Source organism: Leuciscus leuciscus, assembly GCF_965113295.1.
Source record: "Leuciscus leuciscus genome assembly, chromosome: 24".
NCBI classification, from domain to species: domain Eukaryota; kingdom Metazoa; phylum Chordata; class Actinopteri; order Cypriniformes; family Leuciscidae; genus Leuciscus; species Leuciscus leuciscus.
Genome location: NC_138723.1, coordinates 11,012,571 through 11,040,426, shown reverse-complemented (window position 1 = coordinate 11,040,426; position 27,856 = coordinate 11,012,571). Strand labels below are relative to the sequence as shown.

Sequence of the window (27,856 nt, the reverse complement as noted above, 5' to 3'; positions counted from 1 at the left end):
ATTTTGAAGTAATTTCATGGCTTTTATTTGAGTGGATATTGCCACTTTTGTCATGTCATTGGGTGCTGCGCTGAATTCGCAACTCAAAAAACGGAAAATATTTTTTGTGAACAGAACACATTTTCCTGAGAATAGTGTTTTAATTAGTAATCAATTTATAGTTTTATTTTACTGTGTCCTCAATGTATTAGCTAGTGATTTGATGAATTTTGTGCTGTTCTGTGGTATTATTTGGTTTATCACTAAAATCCAATAATACATTAAATTGTGTGTGTGTGTGTGTGTGTGTGTGTGTGTGTGTGTACGTGTTAGTAAAGTGAGAAAAAAAAGCACAGGGAAGAATGTCACATTTAATAATACTTGGCAAACAGTTGGTGATGCACTGTGGGAGGAAAATAACACCCATAATTTAATCAAACCAGAACAGTGATACAGATTGACAGCAACTGTACTTGTATGACTAAAGATACTAATAATAGCCTACTTAAATAATTTTTTATTATATTTGAAAGTCATATTTTTATGGTGCACTTAAGTCATTAGCCATGCAGCAAATAAAGTGTCAAGGACATTTTAAAAGCACTTAAAAATTACCATTGGCCACAAACAAGACTTACAGGCATGTTACAGGCCTCGAGTGCCTGTCTATCCCTGAGTGAGAGGTTTTATTGGACATAATCTCTGCAGTTCTAGGGTCATTTTCTAGTACCAAGCAAGGGCTCAGTACAATGCACTTTTGATCCTGAACAATGAGAGAAACTGAAAACCATTCAAGCTGTCATATTTCACCCTATAAGCAAAATCAGGTGACACTTCTATTCTGAAGGAGACGAAAGAGACATTTCTGAGGCTTTAGACTTTGTTGTCCTTTCTGAACGCGTTTATATAATAGCAAAAGTTCCCTGTCTATATTTTTAAACAAACGATTAATCTGAGTTAAGAATAATTGTGCATTAGATCTCATGCCCTTATAAGCCTGATGTCTCTGTGCTGGAGTGCATTCAAAACAGGGAGTAGCAGTACCATAAAAAGCCTTCTGCGTACACACACACACACACACACACACACACACACTTTCACACAATCTCTAAGCATAGACTGAGATTAATGCATGTGTAATCTCACTGGAATGCGCTGTTTCAGAGCCCCAGCTGTACCCTAGTGCTAAACACGCAGGTTATAATCCTCGTCCACTGCATGTGCTTTTATGAAACAGGGAAGAGCATGAGTATAATAGAGTATCTGTCTGATCTTAGGTAAAAGCTGCAGGTCAGGTCACATGTGCGCTATGTTGTGTACCTGTTGTGGCCCTTTGGTCATTTACAGTGAAAACGCTCAAAAAAGTTTCTATGGCATCTTCTTTTTAGTCTTGACGAGGCCTTTCTCTACTAGGCAGCGGTAGAACTCCTGGATATACGTGTACACACACTTCCAGTCGGGCTCTCGCATCCGCATCAAGTCGTCAACGTCCAGCAGGGGAGGACAGTCAGCTAGTCTCCTACAAACACACATAAACCAAATGAAGCCTATTTTAGGAACATTATGATTTTTACATTCATTTACATTAACATTTTCCCTACAAAATACCTCAACAAAAGCACATTTCCTCCTCCCACCATGGATTGTTCTTTACCATAAATACGGAAGTTTTATTTAAATTAAATTATAAAATTGTTGTGCTGACTTTAATTGTTAGGCTGATTTTTAATTTATTTATTTTTTTATGCCTAGATGAGAAAAAGATTAAAAGTAATTAAAAAAGTTGTAAAATACATTGTAATTTAAGTATAATATAATTATTAAGTATAATTATAAAATGAATTATATTAAATAATGAAATATATTACTATTATTAATATTAGGAAATTATTATAAATTATGTAATTATTATAATTATTTTGTATTATATTATTTTATATGATTAAAATTTCTTTCTTTTTCGAGTGATATATAACTCAGACATTTCTTCATGTGATGCAGATGAGAATGCAATATTAGTGTCATGTCTTACTCTGCAGTCTTGAACGCCTTCTCAAAGTTGGCCCTGCGATCATACGGGTCGAGAGTGCAATATTCAAAGCCCTCAGGGAAAAACCTGTGCACCAGGGCACAAAACGCCAGACCGTCTGCCCAGCTAGAGGAGAAATTTTGGATTTTCACACCCTAAACATAGAAACAAGTATAAGAACACTTTTTTTTTGTTAAATCATATTTTGTTTAAAGAAAATGAAGCTTTTTTTTAAGACCATTAAGGCCCTGATATACTCAGAGCAAAGTTATTTTTCATTCTACATGTTGGGGAAAAAAGAAGCTTGAAATACGTGACAGGTGTTATACTGTTATTGAACATCCTGACGGCGCCCACGTTTAGATGAATGATTATGTAAGCGTTGCACGCTTTTCTCTCTATAACAAAGTAAACACACAACTAAAATGACAGTGGTGAGAAAACACCAGTTAAGAAAGCATCTGATCATAGTGATGTGGATGTTTGTCTGAGCTCTGCAATTCAATTCTCAAGTCATGTCACCAAATTTTTTTAGATAGCACTTTATACAATAGATTGCTTTAAAGTCCCCCTGTGGTGAAAATCAAGCTTTTAATGTTGTTTATATCCCTATGTGGTGTTTTTAATGTGCTGTAAGACAATCCATGTGCAAATTCATAAGTCAACAAGTTGTTCAAAGCATTTCTGATGATTGTTACACCGTGTCCTAACCAGACGCGATGCGATAAGATTCCATTGACAAATAATTTGTCTGTCCACACTAGTCACGACGCGACTGCGAGATGCGTCGAAATCAATCAAAACCCACAGCCAATCAGAACAGCGTGTGGGCGGAGTCTCGCGGCAAGTGCACAGCACCAGAGAGCAATCTTGACGGCACTCGCAAGAAAATGGGTAAGTAGGCTATAATCAAATTCACAAATATTACACCATTTAAACATTATTAAAAATACATAGGGTACTGAGTTACTAAAACAATCTTTGTCAAATAATACACTTGTTTGTTCACAGTTTGAACGTTCTTGTTTCATTTCAAGATCTGAGGTGAATTATCCATTGTTGCTTTTACAGCTACAAAGCTGGAGCACTAAATGATATTCAAAGTCCCATTACACGCTTTTAACATTAAATAAAGCACATAAACAGTAGCCTACCTGAGATTATCAATGCCACACAAAATAGAAACCGTTTCTAAAATAGAATTGTCGTGTGTCGCCGTCGCGGCTGGTTAGGACAAAAACTGATTAACATGGAAAATAACCTTTTATCGCGTGTCGCGTCGCGTGTAGTTAGGACACGGTGAAGGCAGACTGAGATGGTGAACGGGAATATAGTTTGTGTAACATTAGCAACACATTATTAGCTGTTTGATAACTTAGTCAAGCAAAAGGCTAATCGTATTGCCCGAGTGAATCTGTGAGCTGGTGTGTGAGTGAGTGGAGGCGGGGCTAATTAATTGTTAATTAAATTAAACAAGGGTGTATTCACATTCAAGGTATTTTAAGGCATGAAGATTTTTTTCACTGGAAAAAACTTTTAAATTTGTCATTTTGGTGATCAAAGATGAGTTTTAAGGGATACAATTATTAACTACAGGGGAACTTTAAAGAAAGCATCGAAAAAACTGTCAGTGTCTCTTTCATTTAATTTTTTTTGTTTAGAATTACAACTTCAGTTTCTACTATAAATCAGCTCTCCTATTACGTAATCACCACAGACCAATGGTTGTTCAAAGGTGTTTACCAGCCAGATCGAAATTTTTCTGGAATGTTTGCTTTGGCAAGCTGTTAACTCCTGTAATGAATTCCAAACTAACTTAGTTTTGGCCCTACTTTGTTCGAAATGACATCACACCAGTTTGTTCTTCGATTACACTTGAAGTATATCAGGACCTTTAAGGTTATTTTGGGGTTTTCCCACCACTCTCCTAATTTGCATTGTAATAAAGCAAATAAAAAAGATATAAAGTATTAAAGCATTTGTTGTAAAACAATTTATATGCTGAGTTCGATTTGATATAAAAAAAAAAACCATTACATTATTTTTTTGCAGTAATAAAGTAAAAAAAACGGTCTTACAAATATGGTATTAACAAAAAAAGTAAGCATTACAGTAATGAGAATGAGATGGAAAACATGCTTAATTGTCATAAAAATATCAAAATGCAAAATAAATCCTTACAATAGGTTTGATTTTCTTTTCTTTTTTTATATTTTGGGGTGAAATGTGATCTGGACATGTTACCATGAGATTCACACAGAAGTTGAACCAGAGAAATGTATAGCAAAACAGAAACTGTTTGATTTGTTCTTATTTGCTCTCTTCAGGCCCACCTCATATGGTTCAGTCTTGACACGACACCAGTCCAGCAGCATCTGTTTGACATCTTTAGTGTTTGGCCCCCCGACTGCCGAGCCACCCGGCACTTTTTTATCCCTGGCCACATGGGATTGAGCAGGGCTTTAAGAGAAAAAATAAAACAATCAGACGATGGGATTCATCCCTGTCATCCTGCCAGGCCTCTAGGAATGACTCACCTGCTCACAGTTTTTGAAGAGACAGTAGAGGTTGGTGTTGAAAATGTTTTTGCCTGAGCCGTTTCTGTACCGAATTGAAGTAAAAAGAGAAAGGGGAGGTTATCAAACCCTTGCAGTTAGAAGAACTGCAGTAAACGTACATAGTGTTCAGATTCTCAAGAGTAATGGTTATTCACTGTGTGCGTTGAACTGAGCGCCGCTCGGGTTATTAGTGGCTTTCTGGTCCTTATTCAGTCCAGCAGCTGTCTTGCCTCCGCTACCCTGCTGACGCAGGTTCTCCATCCGGGCCGCCCGCTCCCTATCACGCCTTTCTGAGAGAGATAGAGACGAGAGGAGGACATACAAAAAAGAATAAACAAGCTATCGTGTTTTTCATTCTGAATAGAAAAGTTAAACAAATACTAGTAGTGGTTTATTCTGTTGAGTTTACTTCATGTGGTTGTTTGTGTAATAGTAGTGACTCTTAAAGGTGGAATCTCATGAAACCTGTCAAGAACATGTCGGTTATATTTATCACAATACTGTTCAAAAAGTTTGAGGTCAGTAAATGTTTTATTTTAAAAGAAATTACTTTTATTGAGCATGGATGCATTAATCAAAAGTGACATTTATAATGTTGCAATGTTGCAAAACATTATAATGTTTATAATGAAAGAGACACTGACACAGTATTTTTGCTGCTTTCTTTAACATTTACAAAAGATTTCTAATACAAATAAATCCTGTTTTAAACTTTCTATTAATCAAAGAATCCTGAAAAAAAAAAATATATATCACGTTTCCACAAAAATATCAAGCAGCACAACTGTTTCCAACCTTGATAATAATGAATGTTTCTTAGGGATGCGATATGATAATTTATAATGTTATCGGCCCAATAAGAAAATTAGGCCGATATCTTAAAGACGATAAATAATGGATTATTTCCTTCAGCTGAGACACTTCAAATGCGCACTGTTCGTCATGATGGTTTTGAATTGCTTGAAATATGATTGAAATCATTTCAAAAAAGGAATATACAGTTAAGTGCAACATGTGCAGCACAAGTCTGACATATAAGCTACATAAAATTATAATGAAAAGAAACGTTATAATTGTGTGCTTGGGACATGGCTTTTAATGGTGAGATTTTTGTTTTTGTAACCAGGCTCTCAAAGTTTATATAAAAATTTGGATTTAGATTTATCGGCCAATATATCGGTCATCAGATTTCAAATATAAAGAATTATCGGTTATCGGCCACAATTTTCATATCGGTGCATCCCTAATGTTTCTTGTGCATCAAATCAGCATATTATAATGAATTCTGATGGATCATGAGACATTGAAGACTGGAGTAATGATGCTGAAAATTCAGCTTTGATCACAGGAATAAATTACATTTTAAAACATATTAAAATAGAAAACAGTTTCTTTTACATTTTTTAACGGTTTTAAATTGTAATAATATTTCAAAATAGAATTTTTTTTTACTGTATATTTAATCAAATAAATACAGCCTTGGTGAACATAAGAGACTTTTTTTCAAAAATATTAAAAATAATTTACAGACTTTTGAAAGGTAGCTTATAATATTAATTTACATATAAATAAGAGATTCTATTAAGACAATGACAACCTATTTTTAGAATAGATGTTTTGCATTGTTGCATTATTTTCGTGGCATTTGACCTCTGTCCACTTTTGAAATGACTGTAATAAAAAATATAATTCTTATAACTGTACAGAAAAATCTTATTTTATGTATCATCTTATATTATTAAAATAGTTTTTTTATTTTACATATTTGTTACTGACTTTAACATGTTTCTTAATGCTGATTTTAATTGTAAATTTATTTTGTTAGTTATTTTTAACAGTATCATAATTCTGATAATAATGAATATGAGATTAAAGCAAAGTCCTTTTAGGCAAAGTCGTGCCACTCGGCCGCCATCTTGGCAACGCCTCCGGGCAGCTATTTCCACAAGCGGGAAGGAAGTCGACCGGAAGTTGAAGCCGGCCGCGTGCCACCATCTTGTAGCAGAACTTCACCTGCTGTTAGCATCCCATTGACTCCCATTCATTTTGGCGTCACTTTGACAGCGAATAACTTCACATCTGAGGCGTTTGAAGACTCCATTTGTCCATTATTTATTTCTAAACAAACACGACAATGTATAAAATGCTCCATTACCATGTATCTTACGTTATGGCCCAGTAAAAACAGTTTTTGTAAAAGTAGGCTAACGATTGCGTCATAACCACACGACTCTCTGTCGCACAGTAGAGAGATTACCGTATTGACGGGAGGAGAAGCTCGCGGGCAATCGGGGAGACGTGGAGGCAAAATGACAAAATAATTAATCAGAATACCTAGCAAAAGTTTCTCCTGCTCGTAGCTCATGGACACCTCCTACTCACGATCTCCGTCTCTGCAAGATTCGGAAGGGAATGATTCAGATTTCCCATGCCACAGCCACTAGAAGACAGGTTGCTCACGTCACATCTACGTCGTCAAGCTCAGTTTGAGTCTGCGCGTCAGGAACGGAAGTCCTAAAAAATCGCTGAAAATGGGCTTCACTTGCCTCAATTGAGTTCCAATGAGATGACTCTGTCCATTTCTTATACTGTCTATGGCTATTTCGGACTAACAAGACCAGGCTCCTATCTAAATGAATGGGCAGAGAGTCAGAACTGCACTTTCACCGGGACATAAAAACTGCATGTATAGAAACAGCAGTAAAATATGATAAAAATCGCTGAAAAAGTTTGATGACTTTGCCCCAAAATAAGGTTTAAAACGCCCTTTTCCCCGCAGGTTATACTTTACTACGCAGGTTATACTTTACTACGCATGCGCAAGGGTTCACGACACCAACTTCATTTACGTCTCTATCCAGAATGCCGGTGTTGTGCAATAATCAATGTCAATATTGCTCTCCATTATTTAAATGTAAGCAGGTTTGCACTTTATCAGTAATAACAATGTATTGTATAGATCAGTTGTTTTAACTATTCATTAACATGAATCGGTTCAAAGGAGTCATTAGTTCGCGAATTGGACGTGTCATACGGTCGTGTGATTATCCCAGCAGTTAGCACATGGACATCCCACAAGGTTAGTGTCAACATAGAAAACATTACATCACTGGATAGGTTTTTTCGTTTATTTAGAGAGTAATTTTATGTCAGCTGAATGTGCGGAACGCATTTCAGAGAAGATAAGGCAACGTATTTTAGCACAATTCACACCCAGCGGTAATTCAGGAAAAAAAAATCTCCGAATGCTCCACATGAAACTTTGGTCTTCCGACCTTTTACCATAATGTCGTTTTATTTTGATTAATATGCGTGCGGGAGAGAGAGCAAGACAGCGCTTAATTTGGAGACGGTGAAGTCATATTTTCACTTTCGTCTGGCTCCGAAGAGAGAGAGAGAGTGCGCGCGCGCGACCGGGGCTCTCTCTCTCTCCGCTGTCGCAAAACCTCAACTGTGCGCATGCTTAAATGTTTCCCGGCTTGACTTTTAAAAGCAGATGATTGGCTTTCCAGCGGGAGGGGCGGGACATGTGCATACAACCGCCATCTTTGCCGTTACGGGTTTTCCTCATATAGTTGTATTGAGGATTAATTGTCTCTGGATTAAAGGCACACAATGCAGTTTCCGTTTTTCTCAAACAGCGACCCCTAGAGTCGCTGTGGAGAACTTGTATTTAACGTTACTGTCGTAAATAGCACTCACGCAGAGCCGTCTCTGCACTCTTCCGACCGCGTTTTCTTCGTCGACTGAGACTCTGCCATGATTCACGTCTGAAATGCGTGCTAGTGTCTTCCATTTTATCACATTTTCACCCAAAATTGTCATTTTTATAATGCAAAAAAATTGCTATGATGCAATGATAATAACCCTGTCCAGATGATTTTCCCCACTTATAATTACCATAAATACTTAAGACAGCAGCACAAACCATGAATTATGCTTACATTAATGTCATACAAAAAAATGCTACATTTTCTTTATGCAACACTTTTTTTTTTTTTTTTTGATTGTGATCCAGATCCTTGACAGGTTTTAAAATTCACCAAAAAGCATGTCAGGAATCAAGTTAGACTTAACAAAATGTTTGAGTTATATATATTGAATATGTGGTATTAGGGACATGACCCACTCCTCACCCCTCTTTCTCTTGAGCAGTTCTCTCATGGCAGCCCGGATCATTTTCCTCTCCTCGAAATCCACAGCCTTATCTAGCTATTACATGCAATAAACAAAAGGGAAACACACTTTCCTAAATATGGTCAAGACAAACTACGATAACAAGCCCACTCCACTTGTAGCGCCTATTGTTGCCTCTTACCATATTATTGAGGATCTCTTCATCCTCTATAGCTGCCAGCTGTTCGACTGTCAGTGGACCCGTCATATCAGGTTCAGGTTGCTCTTTGATACCTGCCTTTAATGTTCCCTTCTCCTCCTCCATCTTTAGTGACAGCTGGGACAGAAGGAGGAACAGGAGGTGTTGATGCAGCCAGGTTACGAGATGTGTAAATCTCCATGTGTGCGTGGGAATGAGGGAGTACGTTTACGGAAAGGAAAAATGAAGGAGAGATGTTCTAGCTGAAAGCTTTGTGTGAGAACTTCGAGAACAGGGATAGCAAGATAGTCTGTAGCTATTAAACGCTGATATAACTAGCCACAGCCAAATGGTTTGAGCGGCTTCTGAACAAACAGGTTTCATTAATAAAAAATATTTAGCGTGATTGTTTTCTCACAGATTAAATGTCACGCTGCTTCCAGCCACACATAATGATGACTGTGTGCATCAATATAAATGGAAAAGGACATTTAAACAGCAAAAATACAAACATTCATCTCAACATAAACAAAAACCCTGTTGGTTGGCGCTGATATTAACCATGCAGAAGCTTAGGATATCTCTCACACCTTCTTCCTGTCGTCCTGTAAACCAACTGAGATCCAAACACAAACAAAGAGATTTATGAGTGGAGACTATTTACAGGGATGAACATTCTGTCATAATTTTCATGTCGTTCCAAACTTGTAGGACTTTCTTTCTTCTGTGGAAATAAGATATTTTGAAGAATGAAAACTATTTCTTATCCATTTCCTGTGGTCCAAAAAAAAACACCATTTGACTTTTACTGGGTGAAAAAAACAAATAAACAAACAAAAGAAAGACCTTTTTAAAATATATTTTTGTGTGTGCGTGTGTTCTACAGAAGAAAGTCAGTCATACAGGTTTGGAACAACCTGAGGGTGAGTAAATGATGACAGAATCTTCATTTTTGCCTGAACTATCTCTTTAAGTAGGGATGCATGATATACCGGCCACCATATCGGTATCGGCTGATATATGTTCGCTTTTAATGTTAACGTTATCGGGCCGATAAGTGCAAGCCTGTCATATAAGTTACATAAGATTAAAATAAGAACATTATAATTGTGTGTTTGGGACATGGCTTTTAATGGTGAGACTTTAATTTTTGTAAACAGAGTCTCAAAAATTATATAAAAATTTGGATTTTAGATTAATCAGAAAAAAAAAAATCAGCTATCGGCTTTCAAATATAAAGAGTTATCGATTATCGGTATCGGACAGAATTTTCATTCAAGACTGAGATTAGATAGAAAATATCAAACCAAGTGGCATTTATTTTTTAAAAAGATAGTATAAGTGCACTTTTTAAGCAAAAAAGAGAAATTCTTTGGTTTTAATGATAAAACAGTATTTGGGTCTACGGAAAATAATATGGTTACTGAAAAAAATATGAGAAGGGAGGAACATTATTTCAATGCTTTTCGAACTCTGCATGCGTTCCCACTAGTTATTCTCTAAAATTATTGAGTTCCCCCAAGAAACTTTGCATTCACTCACAAAAGCATTCAAAATATATTTTCTTTCAGCCACATATTATTTCCAGCAGCAGTTTTATCGAAAAAAATATCAGTTATCGGCTTTCAAATATAAAGAATTTTCAATTATCGGTATCAGCCAGAATTTTCATATTGGTGCATCCCTATCTTTAAGACTAAGATTAGATTGAAAATATCAAACCAAGTGGCATTTATTTTAAAGAAAGATAGTACAAGTGCACTTTTTAAGCAAAAAAAATAAAATATGAGAAATTCTTAGGTTTTAATGATAAAACAATACATACTGTTTAAAATTAAGCATTTGGGTCTACGGAAAACATGGTTATTGAAAAAAATATATGATGGGAGGAACATTATATTTCAATGCTTTTCAAACTAGTTATTCTCTAAAATTATTGAGTTCCCCCAAGAAACTTTGTATTTACTCACAAAAGCATTAAAAATATACCAACCTCATATTATTTCCAGCAGCAGTTTTGTTTTTGGTCACAAAAGTTTTAAGTTTCCCTGAGATACTTTGCATGCAGCCACAAAAAATCTATATTCACTAGCAAAAGCATTGAAGTAAAGTTTTTCATTCCACCTTATTTTAAATCTATCACCCGTTGTTGCATTCTTTTGTGAGCGAATGCAAAGTTTCTTCGGGGAACACAAAAGCTGATTAAACTTTGATGGTTCACTTTAGACATTTTACTAATAAGTAACTTGCCAAAATACATGTCAACTAACTGTCATTAGAGTATTAGTAGACTGTTAGGGTTAGGGTTAGGTGTTCAAGTAGAATAAGTTGCCATGTAGTTGCAAAGTTACTTATAGTCAGTAGAATGTCTGTTAATGGAGCATCAAAATAAAGCGTTAGCAGATAATAAGCAGACAGTCCACTAATACTCAAATGACTGTTAGCTGACATGTAGTTGCAAAGTTACTTGTAGTCAGTAGGATATCTAAAGCAGACCATTAAAATTAAGTGTTACCCAAAAGTTTTACGAGCAAACACAAAGGCATTGAAATATAATCTCATATTTCCCCCCCATCACCATGTCCCTTAAGGGGATCCATAGTTGTCAAATGTTAGTGGATCATCTTCACAGTCAATGTCATTAACGAAATAGTTACTCTAACAGGACACCTGTGTTGACCAGTTAATTAAAAGTCAATGAGTCCAGATGCTCTTTGCTGCTGTATGTCAGCATGTGTTGGGAATAATGTGTGGGCTGAAGCTAGCAGAATGGGTAATATTGTTTGTGGATGCCATAATACAGTTTTACCCTAATAACACATAATAATGTTGGTGGAATTTATATAACCGCTCAATAACAATTTGCCCTTACACTGGTGTAATAGCTGTTATGTAATCACACAATCAGTGAACTGAAAGATAAATGGAAATTCATCAGAAAAAACAACAAAATTCTCCTAAAATCTTGCAAAATAAGAAGCATATAAAGATGAAGCTCACCAATCTCACTGCGGCTGTCCAGAGGAAAGGTTTTGCGGTCTGATCTAGAAAGGTCACATACACTCAACTCAACTCTGATGCTGGAGTGAGTGAGTAAGTTTTTCAGAGCCACCGTGAGCCACTCCCACCCCGACCCTCATCACCCTCTCCTGAAGGGACCAGGAAAAACGTGGAATCAGTAGAACGGGACATTAAGTATTAGTGACATATTTTGGCACTGCTTGTTCTGATCTCTCTCTACCGTCAGCTTTGCCGTATCTACTACTTAGGAGATAACAATGCGTCATTATTTTATCTAAACACTGTCACTTAAAAAGTGGTATCAGGGTTTTTATGTATTTAAAAACCAGAGGAAAGGAGACGTTGAGATAAATGGTGCTCACCCAGCATGCTTTGTGATGACAGTGATTGCATAAGCATGTGGCCTGGCTCTACGCAGAACTAAACCGTGAATGACTGGACAGACGGAGAACACTGCCTTATTAAGGCATAACAGGAATGATGTTGCCTCGAATCGGCTCCATGTTTAGACAGGTCGGACACATCCGTTTCTCCTCTGCAGACGTAAACATGCTTGTCGCAGTGTTGATCTGCTAAAGCTGAGGCCAGAAATGTCACTGGCACATAAACATTTTCACACTCACACCATTACAGAATGACTATGATGGAGGCGTCCTGTGTGTTTGATGAAGGAGTGTTTGGCTCCACCTAGTGGTGGCCGATGGTTATCGTAATCTTCTGCTGGCAGAAGTGAGCTAGCATGACATATGGAAACAGTGAGGGCGAAGGAAACCTTGGCTTAGACTGGATGTCCAGTGAGTCATTCACTAATGAGAAACATGTTGGTAGGGTGCTGTGGTTACCAGGTCATTCTTATGCATTTGTAATGGTGACCTGAATGGTAGTTAGCATGTTGCTCTGTGATTTCTAAGGTATTCTGTGGTTGTTTACGAACTCAAATCTAAGATATTTTGGTCTTTCAGACGTCCTCCTTCAACATACATCTAAGACGTTTGAACTGTTTTATCATCATCTATGTGAAAAAACAAGGTACAATACAAGTTACGCTCAATCGCCAGGATTTGTGGCATTGCTAATTTTACCTCAAAAAAGAATTAAGACTCATCGCTTCTTTTCTTTAAAAATACGAAAATTAACGTTGGGTTGAGGCACTTACGATGGTAAGTAAATAGAGCCAATTTAAATAGAGACATGTGAAGCTTATTTATTTTATAAAAGCACTTTTATTAATTATTCGGTTAAAACGTGTGTTTTTGGGGGTTTACAGTGTTATGTTGTCACATCAACAAAGCATTTAGAAAGAACTTTACACAGAGAAGGTTTTTTTTACACACTAAATCATGGTAACATGCATATTGTTTACATCTTGTGGCTATATTATTGAAACAAATAGTGAGGATTTTAATGTTTCCAAATCGCCCCCATTCACTTCCATTGTAAGTTTCTCACAGTAACGCTGATTCTGAAAGGAACAAATGAAAGTTAAAGTTTGATGATGTTGACTTGACAAAGCCTGGCCTGAAAGCATGAAATAGCTTTAAAAGCTTGAGACTTTAATGTTTTATTGTCAGATAAACAGAATGTCAGATGAAGACAGGAAAACAAATCTCAGAGCATGTTTTCAGACAATTAGCATGTATTAACAGGTTGTTAGCATGCTGCTAGCAAGACAATTAGCATGTATTAACTGTTGTTAGCATGCTGCTTGCATATTTTTTATATGTTTAAAAACACTGCTAGTTTTAACAGGTATATTGATATGAACAATAATAATAGCTAACAATTTTTTTTTTACATACTAAAATGTAAGATAGCATTAGACATAAGAAAAAGAGACATCAGACAGTGTGTTTTTGAACCGGTGTATTTGTCCAGCTTTCCATGATTGTAAAATACATAAATATAATAAAATAAGCATTTGCATCAGATATTTTGCTGACATCAGAAACCATATATACACAGGAGCCACAGAGTTATGCAAATCGTCAGCGCAATTTTGCATTGCAACCAATAAAAGACACATCAAAACCGTCAGTACCACTCTATGTTAAGAGATCTCAGCATTGAAAACATCATCCAGTACACTAGTGACCCAGTAAAACGTCATCACAGGAACAAACAATAACATCTGAGGTATTTATCTGACAACCTTCATCTCACGGTGAAGAGTAAAATGTATCAGAAACTTTGCTATTGTTCTGTTGATCATTTTCTAGACTAATTGTGGTAAGTTAACCACTGTGCTTGTGGTACAGAGAGACTGGATGAACATTACGTGAATACGCTGTGGCTTTCACTAATAAGGCGCGGTCATATTAATGAAATTTCAGTGAAATTTTGCAGACAAATAAGGTCCATTGCCAATTATCGATAGTGTAGCGATATATGAAGCATCGCTCACATAGAAGTCAATTTTTTAAAACAAAGCAGCTTTCTGTTGGTCAACACAGTAAATTAGCATGAAAATCTTTCACACTTGCACGAAATTCCCAATTGCAAAATCACAACATTTTGCAGAACAGTAAATGTGATGCCAACTATAGACTGATGTATCAGCTACAGCTAGACCGCTTAATGGGCCATTTTGAAATGAGGTAACCGAAAACCGTGCAAGCATAGCCGAATAATAGTGTTAGCGCCCCCTTGTGCCACCCTTAGTAACATATAACAGCCTAAGAAAAACGTTTAAAATTTGTCCAAACGAATGCCGATATATATTAGACACTCTTTTAGTCTCTTAGTACCATGCTTATCCTATGATGCTGTTCGCTAGAAATAAAGTAATGAGTGAAAACACTAAAGAATGGATGGACAGTGGAGACCTTAATAAATAAAGCTTGAAAGGCTGGTGTTTCCATATGAAAACAGCCCTAAGGTAGGCACACTTGAGTTAGTGAAGGTTTTATCATGGATTTGATCATCTCCATGAGACTGCCTACACCTCAACATCCGCTAGGATACATTCACATCCTTGTACATTTCCAGTTACCCAATTCTAAGAACCCAAAATGGGTTGAGTCAGTTTTTATGAGAATATATTAAACCCCAACTATGAATTCCCGTCAAACTGGCTGATATTTGCATTTAATGCACTTCAATTCAGTTATAAAAAATAAAGTAGTAATAATAAATGCTAATCCGCTTTCTATCCAGCAGATGGCAACAAAACCTCTTCGAGGGAATGACCTTGCTATGTACCGTGGTCTATAACATCTGTTAGTGTCAATTTCTTATGACAGCTTCAAAACACACAATTCAAATAGGAGGGGAAATAATACTGTCCAGCAGGTGTCACAAAAACAATAAAACAAATCAAAGAAACTAGTGAAAAAAGATGAGCACCTACTCACGAGGAGACGAGCAAGAGCAAGGAAACCTTTTGTGGAGGACAACGAGGGTGAACATATCATTTTGATTTCTCCTGAGAGATCATAGTGTGCTAAAGATGAATGAGACTCCTTAGAGAGATCTATTAATAATTATCTGCACTGGGAATTACATAAGAGGCACCAGTTTATACCTGCCTTTCTATGATGGGACACAGTCACATTTATATTATTACATTTAAAAAAAACAGCCAATTTTCTCAACGGATACTTCAGGTGAATCTCACCCAAGCCTGTCAGGAACACGTGCATCACTCCAAAAGCAAATGAAAACCTTATGACTTTATATTTTGCATAAATTAAATGAAGCATATGCTTATGTTTTGATTTGTGACATAATTTTCATGACAATTAAGCACATTTTCTCTCTTCTTAGTAAAATTCTTAGTAGCGTAATGCTGAAGTTCCTTTATAATTCTCAATGTCATTAATTATGATCAATTTTACTTAAATTAAGTTGCATCATAAACATCATAGTAGGTCTTTCATTTATGCTGCTTTCAATAAAATTATAATAATTTTGTCCAGGATGCTTTTCTGTACAGTATTGTGGACTGAGAAAATGTCCAAAAATGCTTCATGTTCTTGGTGCAAAAAAGTTCATATATTTATAGTTTTTTGCATGAATTAAAACTTATGTTGGATTAAAAAAAATTCACCTATTCCCCCAATTCTCATTAATGCAGTGTGAAAATAATTTCCGTAATGCAATAAATTATATATTATTAAAATTGTACAGTATTATAATAATAATAATATTTGTTGTATATTAGTAGTGAGAAGCCTCAATGAGAATAATGGCAATTATAAAACTCAAAAGAAAAACATTCAGATGAATTGCGGTAGTGAGATAACGCAATAAGAAAAAACAATATCTGCAAATGATTTTGTGGTGAAATATGACTTAGGAATCTTACTTGTCAGCTTATTTCTACTAGATCTTTTCTATAACACAGAGAGGTATAAAACCAATTGGTAATACTTTATATTAAGGTGACGTAGTTACTCGTTACTACATGCACTTATTATAGTAATAACAGTAAGTTAAGCATAATTACATGTAACTAACCCTAAACCAAACCCAAACTCTTTAGTAAGTACATGTAGTTAATATTACTCAGTACTAATTTTAGTACAATATAACTACATCAGCTTAAAATAAAGTGTAACCAACCAATTCTCTGAAAAGAAAAGTGCACCAGGCTAAACAAAAGTGAACCCAAATGAGGATCCAGTAGTCTTGCTCGTCTCCATTATGTAAACGTAACCTAGATGAACATAGGATACTCGTTCAAACATGGCATCCTACAGAAAGCTGCCTTAAATGTACCGTCCGTTTCACCAGAATCAAGACGGCGGAGTTACAGTATCTAAAAATACATTATTCCTATGTATTTTTTTGTGCCCATCTCTATTATTTAAAAAGTGCAAACAAGTCCAAAAACAGCTATGCTGACCAATAAAGAGGGTCAGAGCAAATCGAGCAGTTGTTTTTCACAGTGCATTAGATAGACACAGTCACAGAATGAATATGGCAGGATTTTGGAGATCTTCCTGATGCTCATGCAGAAGTTTTTACGAATGTGTGAACGTGTTGGCAGAACAGAGGTAATAAAATACAAACAAATGGTTGCGGTCGGCATCAACAAGACGTGCTAAAGTCTGTCTCCATTGGAAGAATGACTGAAATAAAAGTATTGGCACAGTGAAGAGGTACTGGGGAAAACTACACCTCCAATATCATCTTCATCATCGCCGACCAGGATACCTCGTGTCTTATCAGACTCCATATTTAGCCAGGTAACGCTGGATGATGCTCAGTCTTCAGTTCCAAAACCTAGTGAATTGTCGATATTCAAACAAAAATTTTTAGAAAAATACTCCTAATTCATTCAGTAGTGAAAAGTATCAATAAAGGAGTTCAGTCTCATTATAATAGACTATTTTATCCGATATTTGTGTGCTATGTATTTTTATGCTCATTAGAGAATCGCCGTGTTAGCTTAGCAACATGCTAACATCAAATTCTTTCTAAACCCAAAGTATACTTCGGTTTTTATGTGTATGCTAGGTTATACGTACAGTACACTTTCTAGTGTGCGTGTTGAGTGCCTCTGTTGGCGCACAGTATCAAATAAAGTATAATTTGAAGGACCATGCGTTTGGCTATACGCGTACACTAGCGTTCACGTCAAAACTCTGAAGTATAATTTAAAATCACTTGTTAGGTGAGTTTCCTGTGAGCGAGGAGCAATATCTGTATGACACGCAAAGGTTTTGCCTTTGTAAAGAGTTCCAATTGGTCACTTATGAGGGCCAATTTCCGTTAAAAGAATAGTTCACCCTTATGAGGTGAGAAACCTGTATGACAATCTTTCTTCTGTAGAACACTAAGAGATATTTAACAGAACATCCAAGCCAGGGTTATTTTAATATCAGAAAACATGTCAACAACCCGAACCCAATTCTTCCAGGCCTCAGCTACAACTACAGTGTGTGAGGGTCAAAGTAGACGTTGTTCGTGGGCAGCAAATGAAAACTACAGGCTGACATTATGTAATTTTGTGACAATGTTACATAGGTATGTAACAGGAAGTCAGACTGGAATTGCTGACGACTCATTTTGGCAGTTCAGAATAGATTCTCTCTTTTAGGGGACAATTACTAATTTGTCGTGCACTTTGATATTTAAAACTTTGCAGAACTTTTACTTTCACTAACAGCTATATTACACCAGCATGAAAGGTAATATCCCCCAAAAAAGCATAATAGGGGCACTTTAATTTTATTAAAAAGTTTTAGCTAAATGTTCAAGTTTAGATCAAGTTTTAAATTTGTTGTTTGTGTCAAAAATATATCTTTTTTTAAAGTGTCTATGTAGTTTTTATTCATTTTATTTCAGCACATCAAATAAAATTAAAATGAGAAACGTTTTTTTAAATAATTGTATTCCAGTTAACGTTTTTTTGTTGTTGTTTTTTTACGCCAGAAATAACGATAGTTTTAGTGTCTGCTTTAGTTACCTATTATAACTCTGGTCCAAGCTGCTCTTTTCCATCTAATGAAAGTGGTTGGGAACCAGAGAAATCTAAGGTCACCTTTCACTTTTATTATACTCCTTTTGTGCTCTATGACTACAGACAGCACTGCAACTCGCTAGGTTTTGGAACACAGCCTGTTCAGTCTGCTTTCTCATGAGTCTGATCCTCTGTCCTCTCGTTCGGTTCTTGAGCCGGTTCTGGAGAGGATTCTTCTTCTTCTGAAGGTTGTGGAGCTGGTTCTGCAGTGGAGTCACTGGTTGGTGTCCTGGCCTTACGTGCGTCGAAGAAAGCTACAATGATCTCCGAGTTCTGGTAGATGACCATGCCCGAGAGGGTGAGGGCCGCTCCAGCACAGCTAAGAGCCGTCAGCTGGTGGCCAAACAGCAGCTGGGAGAGCAGCAGGTTCCCCACCACATTCAGGTTTCCCAGGATGTGCAGCGTGACAGCGGAGGTCAGGGTGATGACACAGCAGCTGGCCAGGTTGTAGAGCACTGAACCCAGACAGCTGAGCAAGATGAAACCCCAGAGGTGACGGTCATACTGGAGAGGGGACTGCATTGCTGCCCAGTTCTCCAGAACCAGAGCGGCTATGGCCAGGATGCAGAAGCTGGGGATGGACATCAGATACAGCAGGAAGATAGAGTTGATCTTCTCCTCCTGGAGCAAGATGCCTGACAATTACAAATATATAAAGAAAAAGTGGTGCAATTTAGCCATTAACGAGTGCAACAGTTCAACACTTTTTCAGCAGCTTTGGTTCTGGAAGTATTTTTTCCATTCATTTATGTTTAAATAAATTTGTCATGAAAACAAGTGATGACAGTAAATTATTATATTTCAAAAATGAATTGGAGTAGAAAATTAACTTTATAATTAGATTTAGAAGTTAATGCAGAACCTGCCTTATGTGCAATTTACAGTACATGTTTTGTACTTGTGTTGATTATTATATCTAAAAATAAATAGCAACTGAATTTAATCATTTGGGCTCGCTTGTTAATTATAACCTTTAATATTATAGTAATGTGTAATTAAGGGCTCCCCATATATTGTTTAAAGCATTAGCTAAGATAGTTTTTTTTATCCTTTAGAAAATTTTAATTATGATATAATTTATTTTTAACACAAACACATTTGTTAAAAAAAGTTTAATTTAAAAAAAGAAAGAATAAAGAAGTTATTTTGTGTTCCTGCTGTACCGAACCTGTACTGAACCGTGACTTCAATACCGAACCGTCATGTTTGTGTACCGTTAAACCCCTAATATATATGAATATGCACATATATATAGTCAAATATTTAAGTATTTTGAGAAAGTAGGACTAGTGACTTTTTTTTTTTGTTCACAGTAAGACTGTCTTCAAAGGTTTATAAGTATAGGGTTATACTATAAGGTTCCCTATAGGGAAATTGAATGGATGTATACTTCCGTAACCCAGCTGTTGCACTCTATACTTACTGACACATATTTTTTGGCCATCTGGATTATCATTTACGAAAGCGCATGTTGAGCTATGGTGTAATGCATATAGTAAACAACTTTAACCGCTGTCATAAAACTAAAATAGTGCACTGAAACATAACACCAACAGATGAGCAAGATAAGTCTACATGGAGTATCTCCCCTGGAACCAAGAAAGCAAAGTAGCTGATTCAATTACAACTTCTGAAAAAACATTTAAGTCCCTATTTCCAAGTTTTCTATGAGATATTAATCATTACAATATATTAATTATTAATAATGTTAATAATAATAATAATACGAACCAGATTTTTCAATCAGGGAAATACTTAAACTAATATTTACACATCATAGTGTTTCTTGTATGCACTACAAGCAAAGTTCAATTTGTTAAAAACAAGGCACTGCCCATTTAGCTTGTATGCAAGCTGTAGGTTATGTTATGCAACAGTACAATAACTAAAACATTTTCTTTGACATACATTGCATTGAATATCATCAGCATGTATGGTTGCAGCTGTTTGTGAAAAGATAGAAAGTCATAAAAAGACTAAAACCAAAACCGGTTCTCCCAGTAAACTAAAGCGCAGACTCTTGCCCTCAGTCCGCTCTCACTCCTTGATGTTCTCAGAGCCTGACGCCTACATAGTTATTCTAGGGAGGAGGTCACTTAGTGTAATGGAGATCAACTGACTCATTTTAAGTAATCAAAAACAGTCAAGCAGATAATCCCCATCTGTTACTGTGAGTTCATTTGCTACTTGGGAGATCGGGTTAGAACAACAGCAGCATGTAGTCGCTCGTGGGTCTCTGGGACAGGACGTCCTGCTCTGACTCAAACACTAGGAAGTTACAGCAGTGTGGAACATAATGACCAAGAATTTGCCTTAATGATACAAAAATAGGCTCTGCTGTCAGGAACATTTGGTTAAGAATATTTTCATATGTCAATAAAATAGCCAGTGACCTTTTAAATTATGATAATGAATTTAGATACAGCATCAAATACCTTTCTAAAATTTTGAACACATGTTTTATTGTCAAACTGAGCAAGAAAAAGCTCTGCAGTTCAGAAGAGGGTTATGAGAAAGATCACTAGTCATCCGACTCGCGATTCGCGAACGAATAGTTCTTGTGAGCCGATTCTTTTTAATGATTCGGTCGAAACGATTCGAAAGGCGTTATGAATCATTTAACTTGTCTAGGAATAACGCAAAATCTACTTGCCTTAATTTGACCTATTCATTTCTCTGACTCTACATTGGCTTTTACATATCAGTATATGGATAAAAAAAATATAAATCATATAGGCAATGCCCTTACAAAAACCTGTTTATAAAATTAAGTATCTTAAAGCTTAAAGGGATAGTTCACCAAAAAAATAAAATAATAATTATCCCACAGTTGACTCACTCTCAAGCCATCCTGGTGTATATGACTTTCTTCTTTCAGCTAAACACAATCGGAGTTATATATATAAAAAAAGCTGGCTCTTCCAAGCTTTATAATGGGAGTGAATGGTACCTTAGATTTTGAAGCCCAAAAAAAACATCCATCCATGAAAAGGATGGCTTGAGGCATTTGAGGGTGAGTAAATTCTGATATAATTTTCATTTTTGGGCGAACTAACATAAGACATGTCACTGTAGCGAAGACGTTAAAAATCTTTAATAAAAATCTATCAATTACAAGGCTGTATGACATTTCCAGGTAGGTCTGGAGTCATAAAGTTAAAATTCCCTAATATTTCCAGGTTTTAAATGACAATGAAAACCCTGAATCTGTATAACTAGATCTAAAACAGTCATAAATGTAGACAGCAAAAAATTTATGGTTACACAGATTTGAGTGATAATCAGTTTTTTTTAAATGAATCGAATGAATCGGTCCACTTAAAAGAATCGAATCCTCAACGCTACTTACTTTGTTGAATGGTTTTTACGCCTCTTAACATGGTGGCAGCGAACACAAACAGGCAGCCGATCTGGTCGAACTGGACCTCGCCCATGATGCTGAACGACGCCCCGAGACAGATGGGCATCATCGCGGTGTACTTCAGGATGTGGTGCTGCTTTCCGAGAATCAGCGTGGAAATCGCCAGAGTAAACAGCGGCGTTGTTGTGTAGATCATCTGTGCGAACGAAAGCTGCACGTAATTCAGTCCCACGTTTCCAAACGCGATACTGGAACAGAATGTCAAACTCAACAGGAACACTTTGAATTTGGCGTTGGCGGTTAAATCCTGCTCGCCGATGCCCCTGTGCCGGATAACCCTGCATTTGATCAGCCCGTAGTCCACCACTATCGCCGTCAGCATGTGGAGGGCTGACAGAAGCAGCGGGTATCTGAAATTGTACACGGTGAATATCCATTTGTTGAGGCTGGATATGGTGGTGCCCGTCACCAGCCACACGGAGACCGCGAACATGAGGTGTAGCATTTCTGGCGGTGTCCTCTCTCTCTTCCCGGTGTCCCGGGTCTCCGCGCACTTGGTGGAGGGGCCATCGGTCCTGATCATGTTCGTTTCATCTTCGCCCCTGCAGGGGAAACACATATTAAGTTTGCAACGTAAATGAATAATTCGTCTCGTCAAATAAAAAAAGCAGGTAGTAGCAATATGAGTCAGTTGTATTCACTCTCTGTTGAAGGACTGAAGCCGTGTGTGTGTGTGTGTGTGTGTGTGTGTGTGTGTGTCTTAGCCCGCTATAGCAACCGTGTGTTTTGGAAGCAGACAGAAACAACATTCCGTCTTGTCTACACGTGTTACGTGGGTCTGGTTGGTGACGTAAGGCACGGGCGTTTGTTTTAGTCATTTGTTTCATTCGGGAATCAATCGGTTCTTTTGAATGAATCCCGACTCTTATGACTCGAAATAGCATACTACTCCTAGGGCCTGTCCCAATACCTACAATTGCGGTCTTATCACTTTATCACTGGTCTACTTAAAAGTCACCGTAAGATCAAAATCGACAATCCTTTTTTATGGAATATTGTAGCATTTATTATAAAAGATTTAACCATTATCATGTGCCCTCTTAAAGGGATAGTTCACCCAAAAATGAAAATTATGTAATTTACTCACCCTCAAGTTGTTCCAAAACTGTATGAGTTTCTTTCTTCTGCTGAACACAAAACAAGATATTTTGGAGAATATGGGTAACCAAACAGTTTTCCAGTATGGGGAAACAAATACTATGGAAGTCAATGCGGCCCATCAACAAAAGTTTGGGCCCTTACTATTTCTAACAATATTTCAATCTTTAGGCTATATTGCAAGAATGGAAAGAGTAATAGGCCTATGCTTTACGGAATTTAGCCAAAGGCTCACCTAACGAATCAGTGAATGATTCGAGTTACTGTAATGATCAGTGCTGGGTCCAAAATCCCTACTTCCCAACTATATAGAATGCGAAAAACTGTATGCCAACAGATAAGTATGTCCGAATACATATTTGAAAAACAGTATGCAAAAAGTACCCCAGATGACCTACTACTTCCGGAGAGATTCTGAAGTGTGCATACAATGAACACTTTACTGTCCCATGAGGCCACAGGAGAGGATTTATGAATAACAGTGAAGTGACTCAACTGACACTGGTAGGTCACATGATAATGACAACATGGCAGATCTAGTACATCCGGATTACATGAATTCATACTACACACTCATACTACAAAGAACATAACAGTTACTTTTGTAACTTTCTGAAGTAAGTTCAGATTCAAATTTCAGATACTCAGCAGGCCAGTGTCAAATCGGGTCACCAAGCAATTCCATTGGCTCAAAGATATTGTAATAGTTTCTCTTTTTAGCGCCTGATTACAATTCCCACAAAATAACATTATGATATTGTTTGATGTCATTTTATAACGACCATTAATGTCTGTTATGAATGTACTAGTCTAGCATAGCATACAAACCTGATTAGCCTGATTGCTTATCTTGATTTTGCATTTACCCCTATACGTGTATTCACAACAATCTTTAATGTAGGCTAATTATCATGTAAAATATCCAAATATTTCAGTTACTAAAAGAATGATAATAATGTTCAATTATTTGTTTATTATTATTAGGCTATTATTTGTTAAGTTTATCAAGTGAAATATATTAGCCTACATTATATCATAGCTCTATATAGTACGCAGTTATAAACATTATTTTGATGTTGTTAGTGTGTACATACTACATAGTAGACAGGGAGGACCCGTTTTCTCACGACATCGGGGGCGCGCAGGGAAATTAAACCATCGAGTCTACCAATCAGAAATCGGCTCGTATTGCGCTGCCTGTGTTGGATTGGAGGGCCCTGTTTATTCAAAATACTCTATGAAAAGGGTTCAGTATAAGCAAATCCTAAACAAATTAGTGGCTATGGTAATTAAACAGTCGGGATAGTGAGTCGCTGAATGTGTTTGTCGCAGACTTCACTGCTGTCGGTGGCTTTTAGATTGACAGCGCAGCAAAGGGTCGCACTGTGTGGTCCAGAGGCTTATTTCATCCGGGATCCCGTGATGGGGTGCCTGAAACTGCGACGACTATACAGCCTAGCCACATATAACAACAATTACTTAGTTATAAGTTAAAACAATAACATGAGACGTTCAATGCGCTGCATAACAAAAGGCCGTACGTTACATGTGTACAAATGACGCTGGTCGATGCATCGGTATATTCACCGCAGCATCGGTATATTTTATGTCCCATATCGTTTCCATGGAGGTTGTTCAAGCCTAAACGTGTCATATATTCCTTGTTATATTAATATATTCGCTTCGTAATGCGACTGTCGGATTATAACAAGGATGCACTTGTCTTGATCGCCACATCGTACGCTAATTGTCACGTCCACTGAAGCGTGGTAGCAAAACGTTTCATTAAATGACACTAGCAAGACCCTCACAGAGGAAATAAACAACTAACCAGTCCGCATCAACAGAGTAGCCTATAATACCATCACAACTCATCCGCAGCACCATGTCCAGTATGATCAAATGCGTCGTCACTTACCGTTCCCCCGCACTGCTGAAGCTAGATGTGTTTAATAATATCCTGCGCGGGGACACATTCAGCTCTTTCTGTGAGCTCAGCTCCAGTTGTTGCCAGATCAGCTGTGCAATACGTCACTCGTCTATTGATTCGCTGCGCCCGCTGCTGAGAGGTGACCGACCCATCGCGTGCCGAGGACAATCCGTTTCAGAAAAAAAGCCTCGAGCATCTCAAAAAATGCGTGTTTGTTTATTTATTCATTCATTTCGTTAACAGACATTTTGATTGACAATTTTATCGTTTTCTATTTATAAGCTATATTTTTAGTTATTTTTAACATGGCCCTTTTATTTTCACCCCTTTTTATTTTATAATCACGTTATGTAGGCTAAATTGCTTTCTATATTTAAACACTTTAACTCAAATTGAAAAAAGGTTAACGATACTTCCAATAAAGCTTTTAGATTTTCATGACAATGTTAAAAATGTCGCTCGCATCACTATAGGCTACATTTTACAATGTTATACACTATAGAAGATAAGCTTGACTGATTAAGGCCTGTGACTAATGGTTATTTTAGATGGCAGGTTTAACCTGGTTAAAGGGATAGTTCACCTAAAAATGAAAACTCTTGTCATCATTTTCTCACCCTCAACTTGTTCCAACCCTGTACGAATTTCTGTCTTCTGTTGAACACAAAAGAAGATCCATTGAAGAAAGTTTGTAACCAAAAGGTTTTGAACACCATTGACTTCCATAGGATTTTGTCTCCCATATTTTGGAAGTCAACAGTTTGGTTACCAACATTCTTCAAAATATTATCTTCACTTCTGTTCAGGAGAAGAAAGAAATACAGGTTTGGTACAACCTGAGGGTGAGTAAATGATGAGTAAATGAGTAGATTGCCGTTCTGAACCAGTGGATCAGGATCTTCCATTAATGGGAGTGCTCAGTGATGTGCTACAATATAAAGGTGATTAAATGAGCAATGTTGCCACCCATCATATTCATTTCACAGTATCAATGTGGAATAAAACATTCAGAGATTTTATCAATGTTAAATGCATCTACAGCAGAAAATTATGTCTTGCCTGTTCATGAGATAAATTCACTTTTATATTCACCCTGTAGATTTCAGGATATATTGTTGCCAGGAGACTAAATTGCTCCTAGAATATTAAAACAACATTGTGTTGCATAATTTTACCAAATTATGCTCCAGCGCTAATCCAAGTACGTTGGCGCCAACTACTGGCCGTGATGAGAACTGAAATGCTACAAAACCAACACCAACCATTGATTACCCTTGAAATATTAATCAAATAATTATTGTTCTTATCATTCGTTTGAATCTATTACATATATATTCAGATTATTTCGACAACCAAGACAAATACACATTATCTACAGTGAACATTTTAGAGAGATGAACTTCAATAAGAGTCCTTGGAATGTCCAACACATTCAACATCACCATATCAGCATCATTTTTAATCAATTTATATAGTTATAATATTTAGCTTAAGGTTATTTATATATCTGGAAAATACTGCGTACATGGAAAGTGTAGTTTTTGCAGTCGTTATGGTGCTGATGATCTCAAGGAATTCTTTTGGTTGAAAAACTCAAACACAGACAGTAAATATTCAATCAGTCCTTTACATTTTTCACAATGTACTAAACACAGTTCCTGACATGGTATACTCTCATTTGAAAAGTACATACAACACTGCTCTGCTCATATTCTGAAAGTTTTTAATGCCTAAATATGAGTTTCCTTCATCTTCGTTTTGGTTACAGTTTACGGTCAGTATTCCAGACCACTTTTCCTTGCAGCAAGAAGGGTGTATTTAGTGTTAGTGTGCTTCAGCTGCTAACACTGAAAACTAGAAAGTATTGCCACCACAAAATGTTAGTTATTGACAATATATAGTCGAGGCCAAAAGTTTGCAAACACCCTAAAATGTGATCTGATACTGTGTTAGACAAATATATGAACAAATCTGTTGAAGTGCATGCTTAATTTTGCATAATTATTTCCAAAAATCTGCACTGCATGCAGATGAGTAATACTTCACGATGTGCAATGTATTATTAATTCATCTACATAACTAAATAAATGCGCAGTTGAATTGTAGCTGGATGTTTTAGCATGTTTGCACACATCTAACCATGACTCTAAATGGAGAATCTCAATTAAGCCGTAATTCATCACCTACACAATGACATTTACATTACGCTTGTGCTAAATAACCAAACAGGCAGCTAAAAAGAAATTCTCGCATCTAATAAATTAGCTTTGATAATTGTTATTTTGTAAAAGCAACATCAATGCACTGATCTGGATTGTATCTAGGTTGCTAATGGAGCATGTTTGCACTGTTGAAACCACACAGCACTTAATCTATACTACAGCTCAATGGAGGAACACAGTCTTGAGGGCATTCGGTCTCCATAGTTCAAGAGTAGCATGTGTTCTGAATGTCTTTTATCACACACCGGTGGATAATTCATCATGGCTATCATACAGTTAACCTGAAGCAATCAGCAAAAGCTCTGAGGAAGAATCTTATCCCTGGTGAAGTGTTACATTCCCCAGATCATTAATGTTATTAGTGTCTTTCACTGTGACATTTATAAAGTGCCTCCGTCTCTTGTGCTTAAAATGTTCTTTTTTCCCCCCCATGCTATGTGAATTTTCCCAGCTACGATACAGGTGTCCCAATGCCCCCATGAATACACTCCAAATTAAGATATACATTTATATACATGTGGATGCCTTAGTAGAGATTGAACAGAATCAGTATATTCCACATCTTTGAAACTCCTTGGAATGGGAAAGATGATTCGGAATGGCAAGCTGGTCCTGGTGGAAGAGAGGCCTCAAAAGATGGCAGAGCACTGATTCCAGTCTTGTCTGTCTTTGGCTTCCCAGTAGCCTCCTCTGTACACGTAGCTGCTCTCACCTGTCTCTGTGTCAGTCCTTTTCTCAAACCACATTGGCTGGTACCTCTCCACTTCTTTACCTGTCAAATCCAGGACAAAACATCTTTATTGAGATAATAGTATACTAG

At 36.8% G+C, this 27,856-nt stretch overlaps 3 protein-coding genes across 6 annotated transcripts in view; all 3 read right to left on the bottom strand.

Moving 5' to 3' along the window:
* Positions 1–330: 330 nt before the first annotated feature.
* On the bottom strand, positions 331–12,039 carry smtna (smoothelin a). The gene is made up of 8 exons (XM_082158168.1): positions 11,882–12,039; positions 8,885–9,019; positions 8,703–8,778; positions 4,722–4,856; positions 4,546–4,609; positions 4,342–4,468; positions 2,012–2,163; positions 331–1,498 (listed from the first exon to the last, which is right to left on the bottom strand). The coding sequence occupies exons 2-8, from the start codon at positions 9,005–9,007 to the stop codon at positions 1,348–1,350; spliced, it is 828 nt and encodes a 275-aa protein (XP_082014294.1). The 5' UTR covers positions 9,008–9,019; positions 11,882–12,039; the 3' UTR covers positions 331–1,347.
* Positions 12,040–13,750: 1,711 nt separating this feature from the next.
* Positions 13,751–24,945, bottom strand: slc35e4 (solute carrier family 35 member E4). Of its 4 annotated transcripts, none has more exons than XM_082158165.1 (4): positions 24,803–24,920; positions 22,874–22,913; positions 21,715–22,328; positions 13,751–19,000 (listed from the first exon to the last, which is right to left on the bottom strand). In XM_082158165.1, exons 3-4 carry the CDS (start codon positions 22,307–22,309, stop codon positions 18,468–18,470), a joined length of 1,128 nt encoding a protein of 375 aa, XP_082014291.1. In that variant the 5' UTR covers positions 22,310–22,328; positions 22,874–22,913; positions 24,803–24,920; the 3' UTR covers positions 13,751–18,467. The 4 variants fall into 4 exon arrangements, with proteins under 4 accessions (XP_082014291.1, XP_082014292.1, XP_082014290.1 ...); XM_082158166.1 differs by having other exon boundaries at positions 22,874–22,910; positions 24,803–24,918; XM_082158164.1 differs by lacking the exon at positions 22,874–22,913 and having other exon boundaries at positions 24,803–24,945.
* An 865-nt stretch (positions 24,946–25,810) lies between these two features.
* Positions 25,811–27,856, bottom strand: part of osbp2a (oxysterol binding protein 2a) — a 20,104-nt gene continuing 18,058 nt past the window's right edge. The window contains exon 14 of the mRNA XM_082158152.1: positions 25,811–27,808. Within this exon, the coding sequence (XP_082014278.1) occupies positions 27,666–27,808 (143 nt within the window). The 3' untranslated portion in view covers positions 25,811–27,665. The remainder of the gene's footprint in view (positions 27,809–27,856) is intronic.

Excerpts from the sequence above, each read along its gene's own strand:
- smtna (XM_082158168.1), bottom strand. The coding sequence starts at position 9,007 with ATGGAGGAGGAGAAGGGAACATTAAAGGCAGGTATCAAAGAGCAACCT. Across the intron at positions 4,610-4,721 it reads CGCTCAGTTCAACGCACACA|AAACGGCTCAGGCAAAAACA; the intron begins GTGAATAACCAT and ends AATTCGGTACAG. Across the intron at positions 1,499-2,011 it reads AAGGCGTTCAAGACTGCAGA|GAGACTAGCTGACTGTCCTC; the intron begins GTAAGACATGAC and ends GTGTGTTTGTAG.
- slc35e4 (XM_082158163.1), bottom strand. The coding sequence starts at position 22,345 with ATGTGTTTCCCCTGCAGGGGCGAAGATGAAACGAACATGATCAGGACC. Across the intron at positions 19,001-21,714 it reads CGTAAAAACCATTCAACAAA|GCATCTTGCTCCAGGAGGAG; the intron begins GTAAGTAGCGTT and ends TGTAATTGTCAG.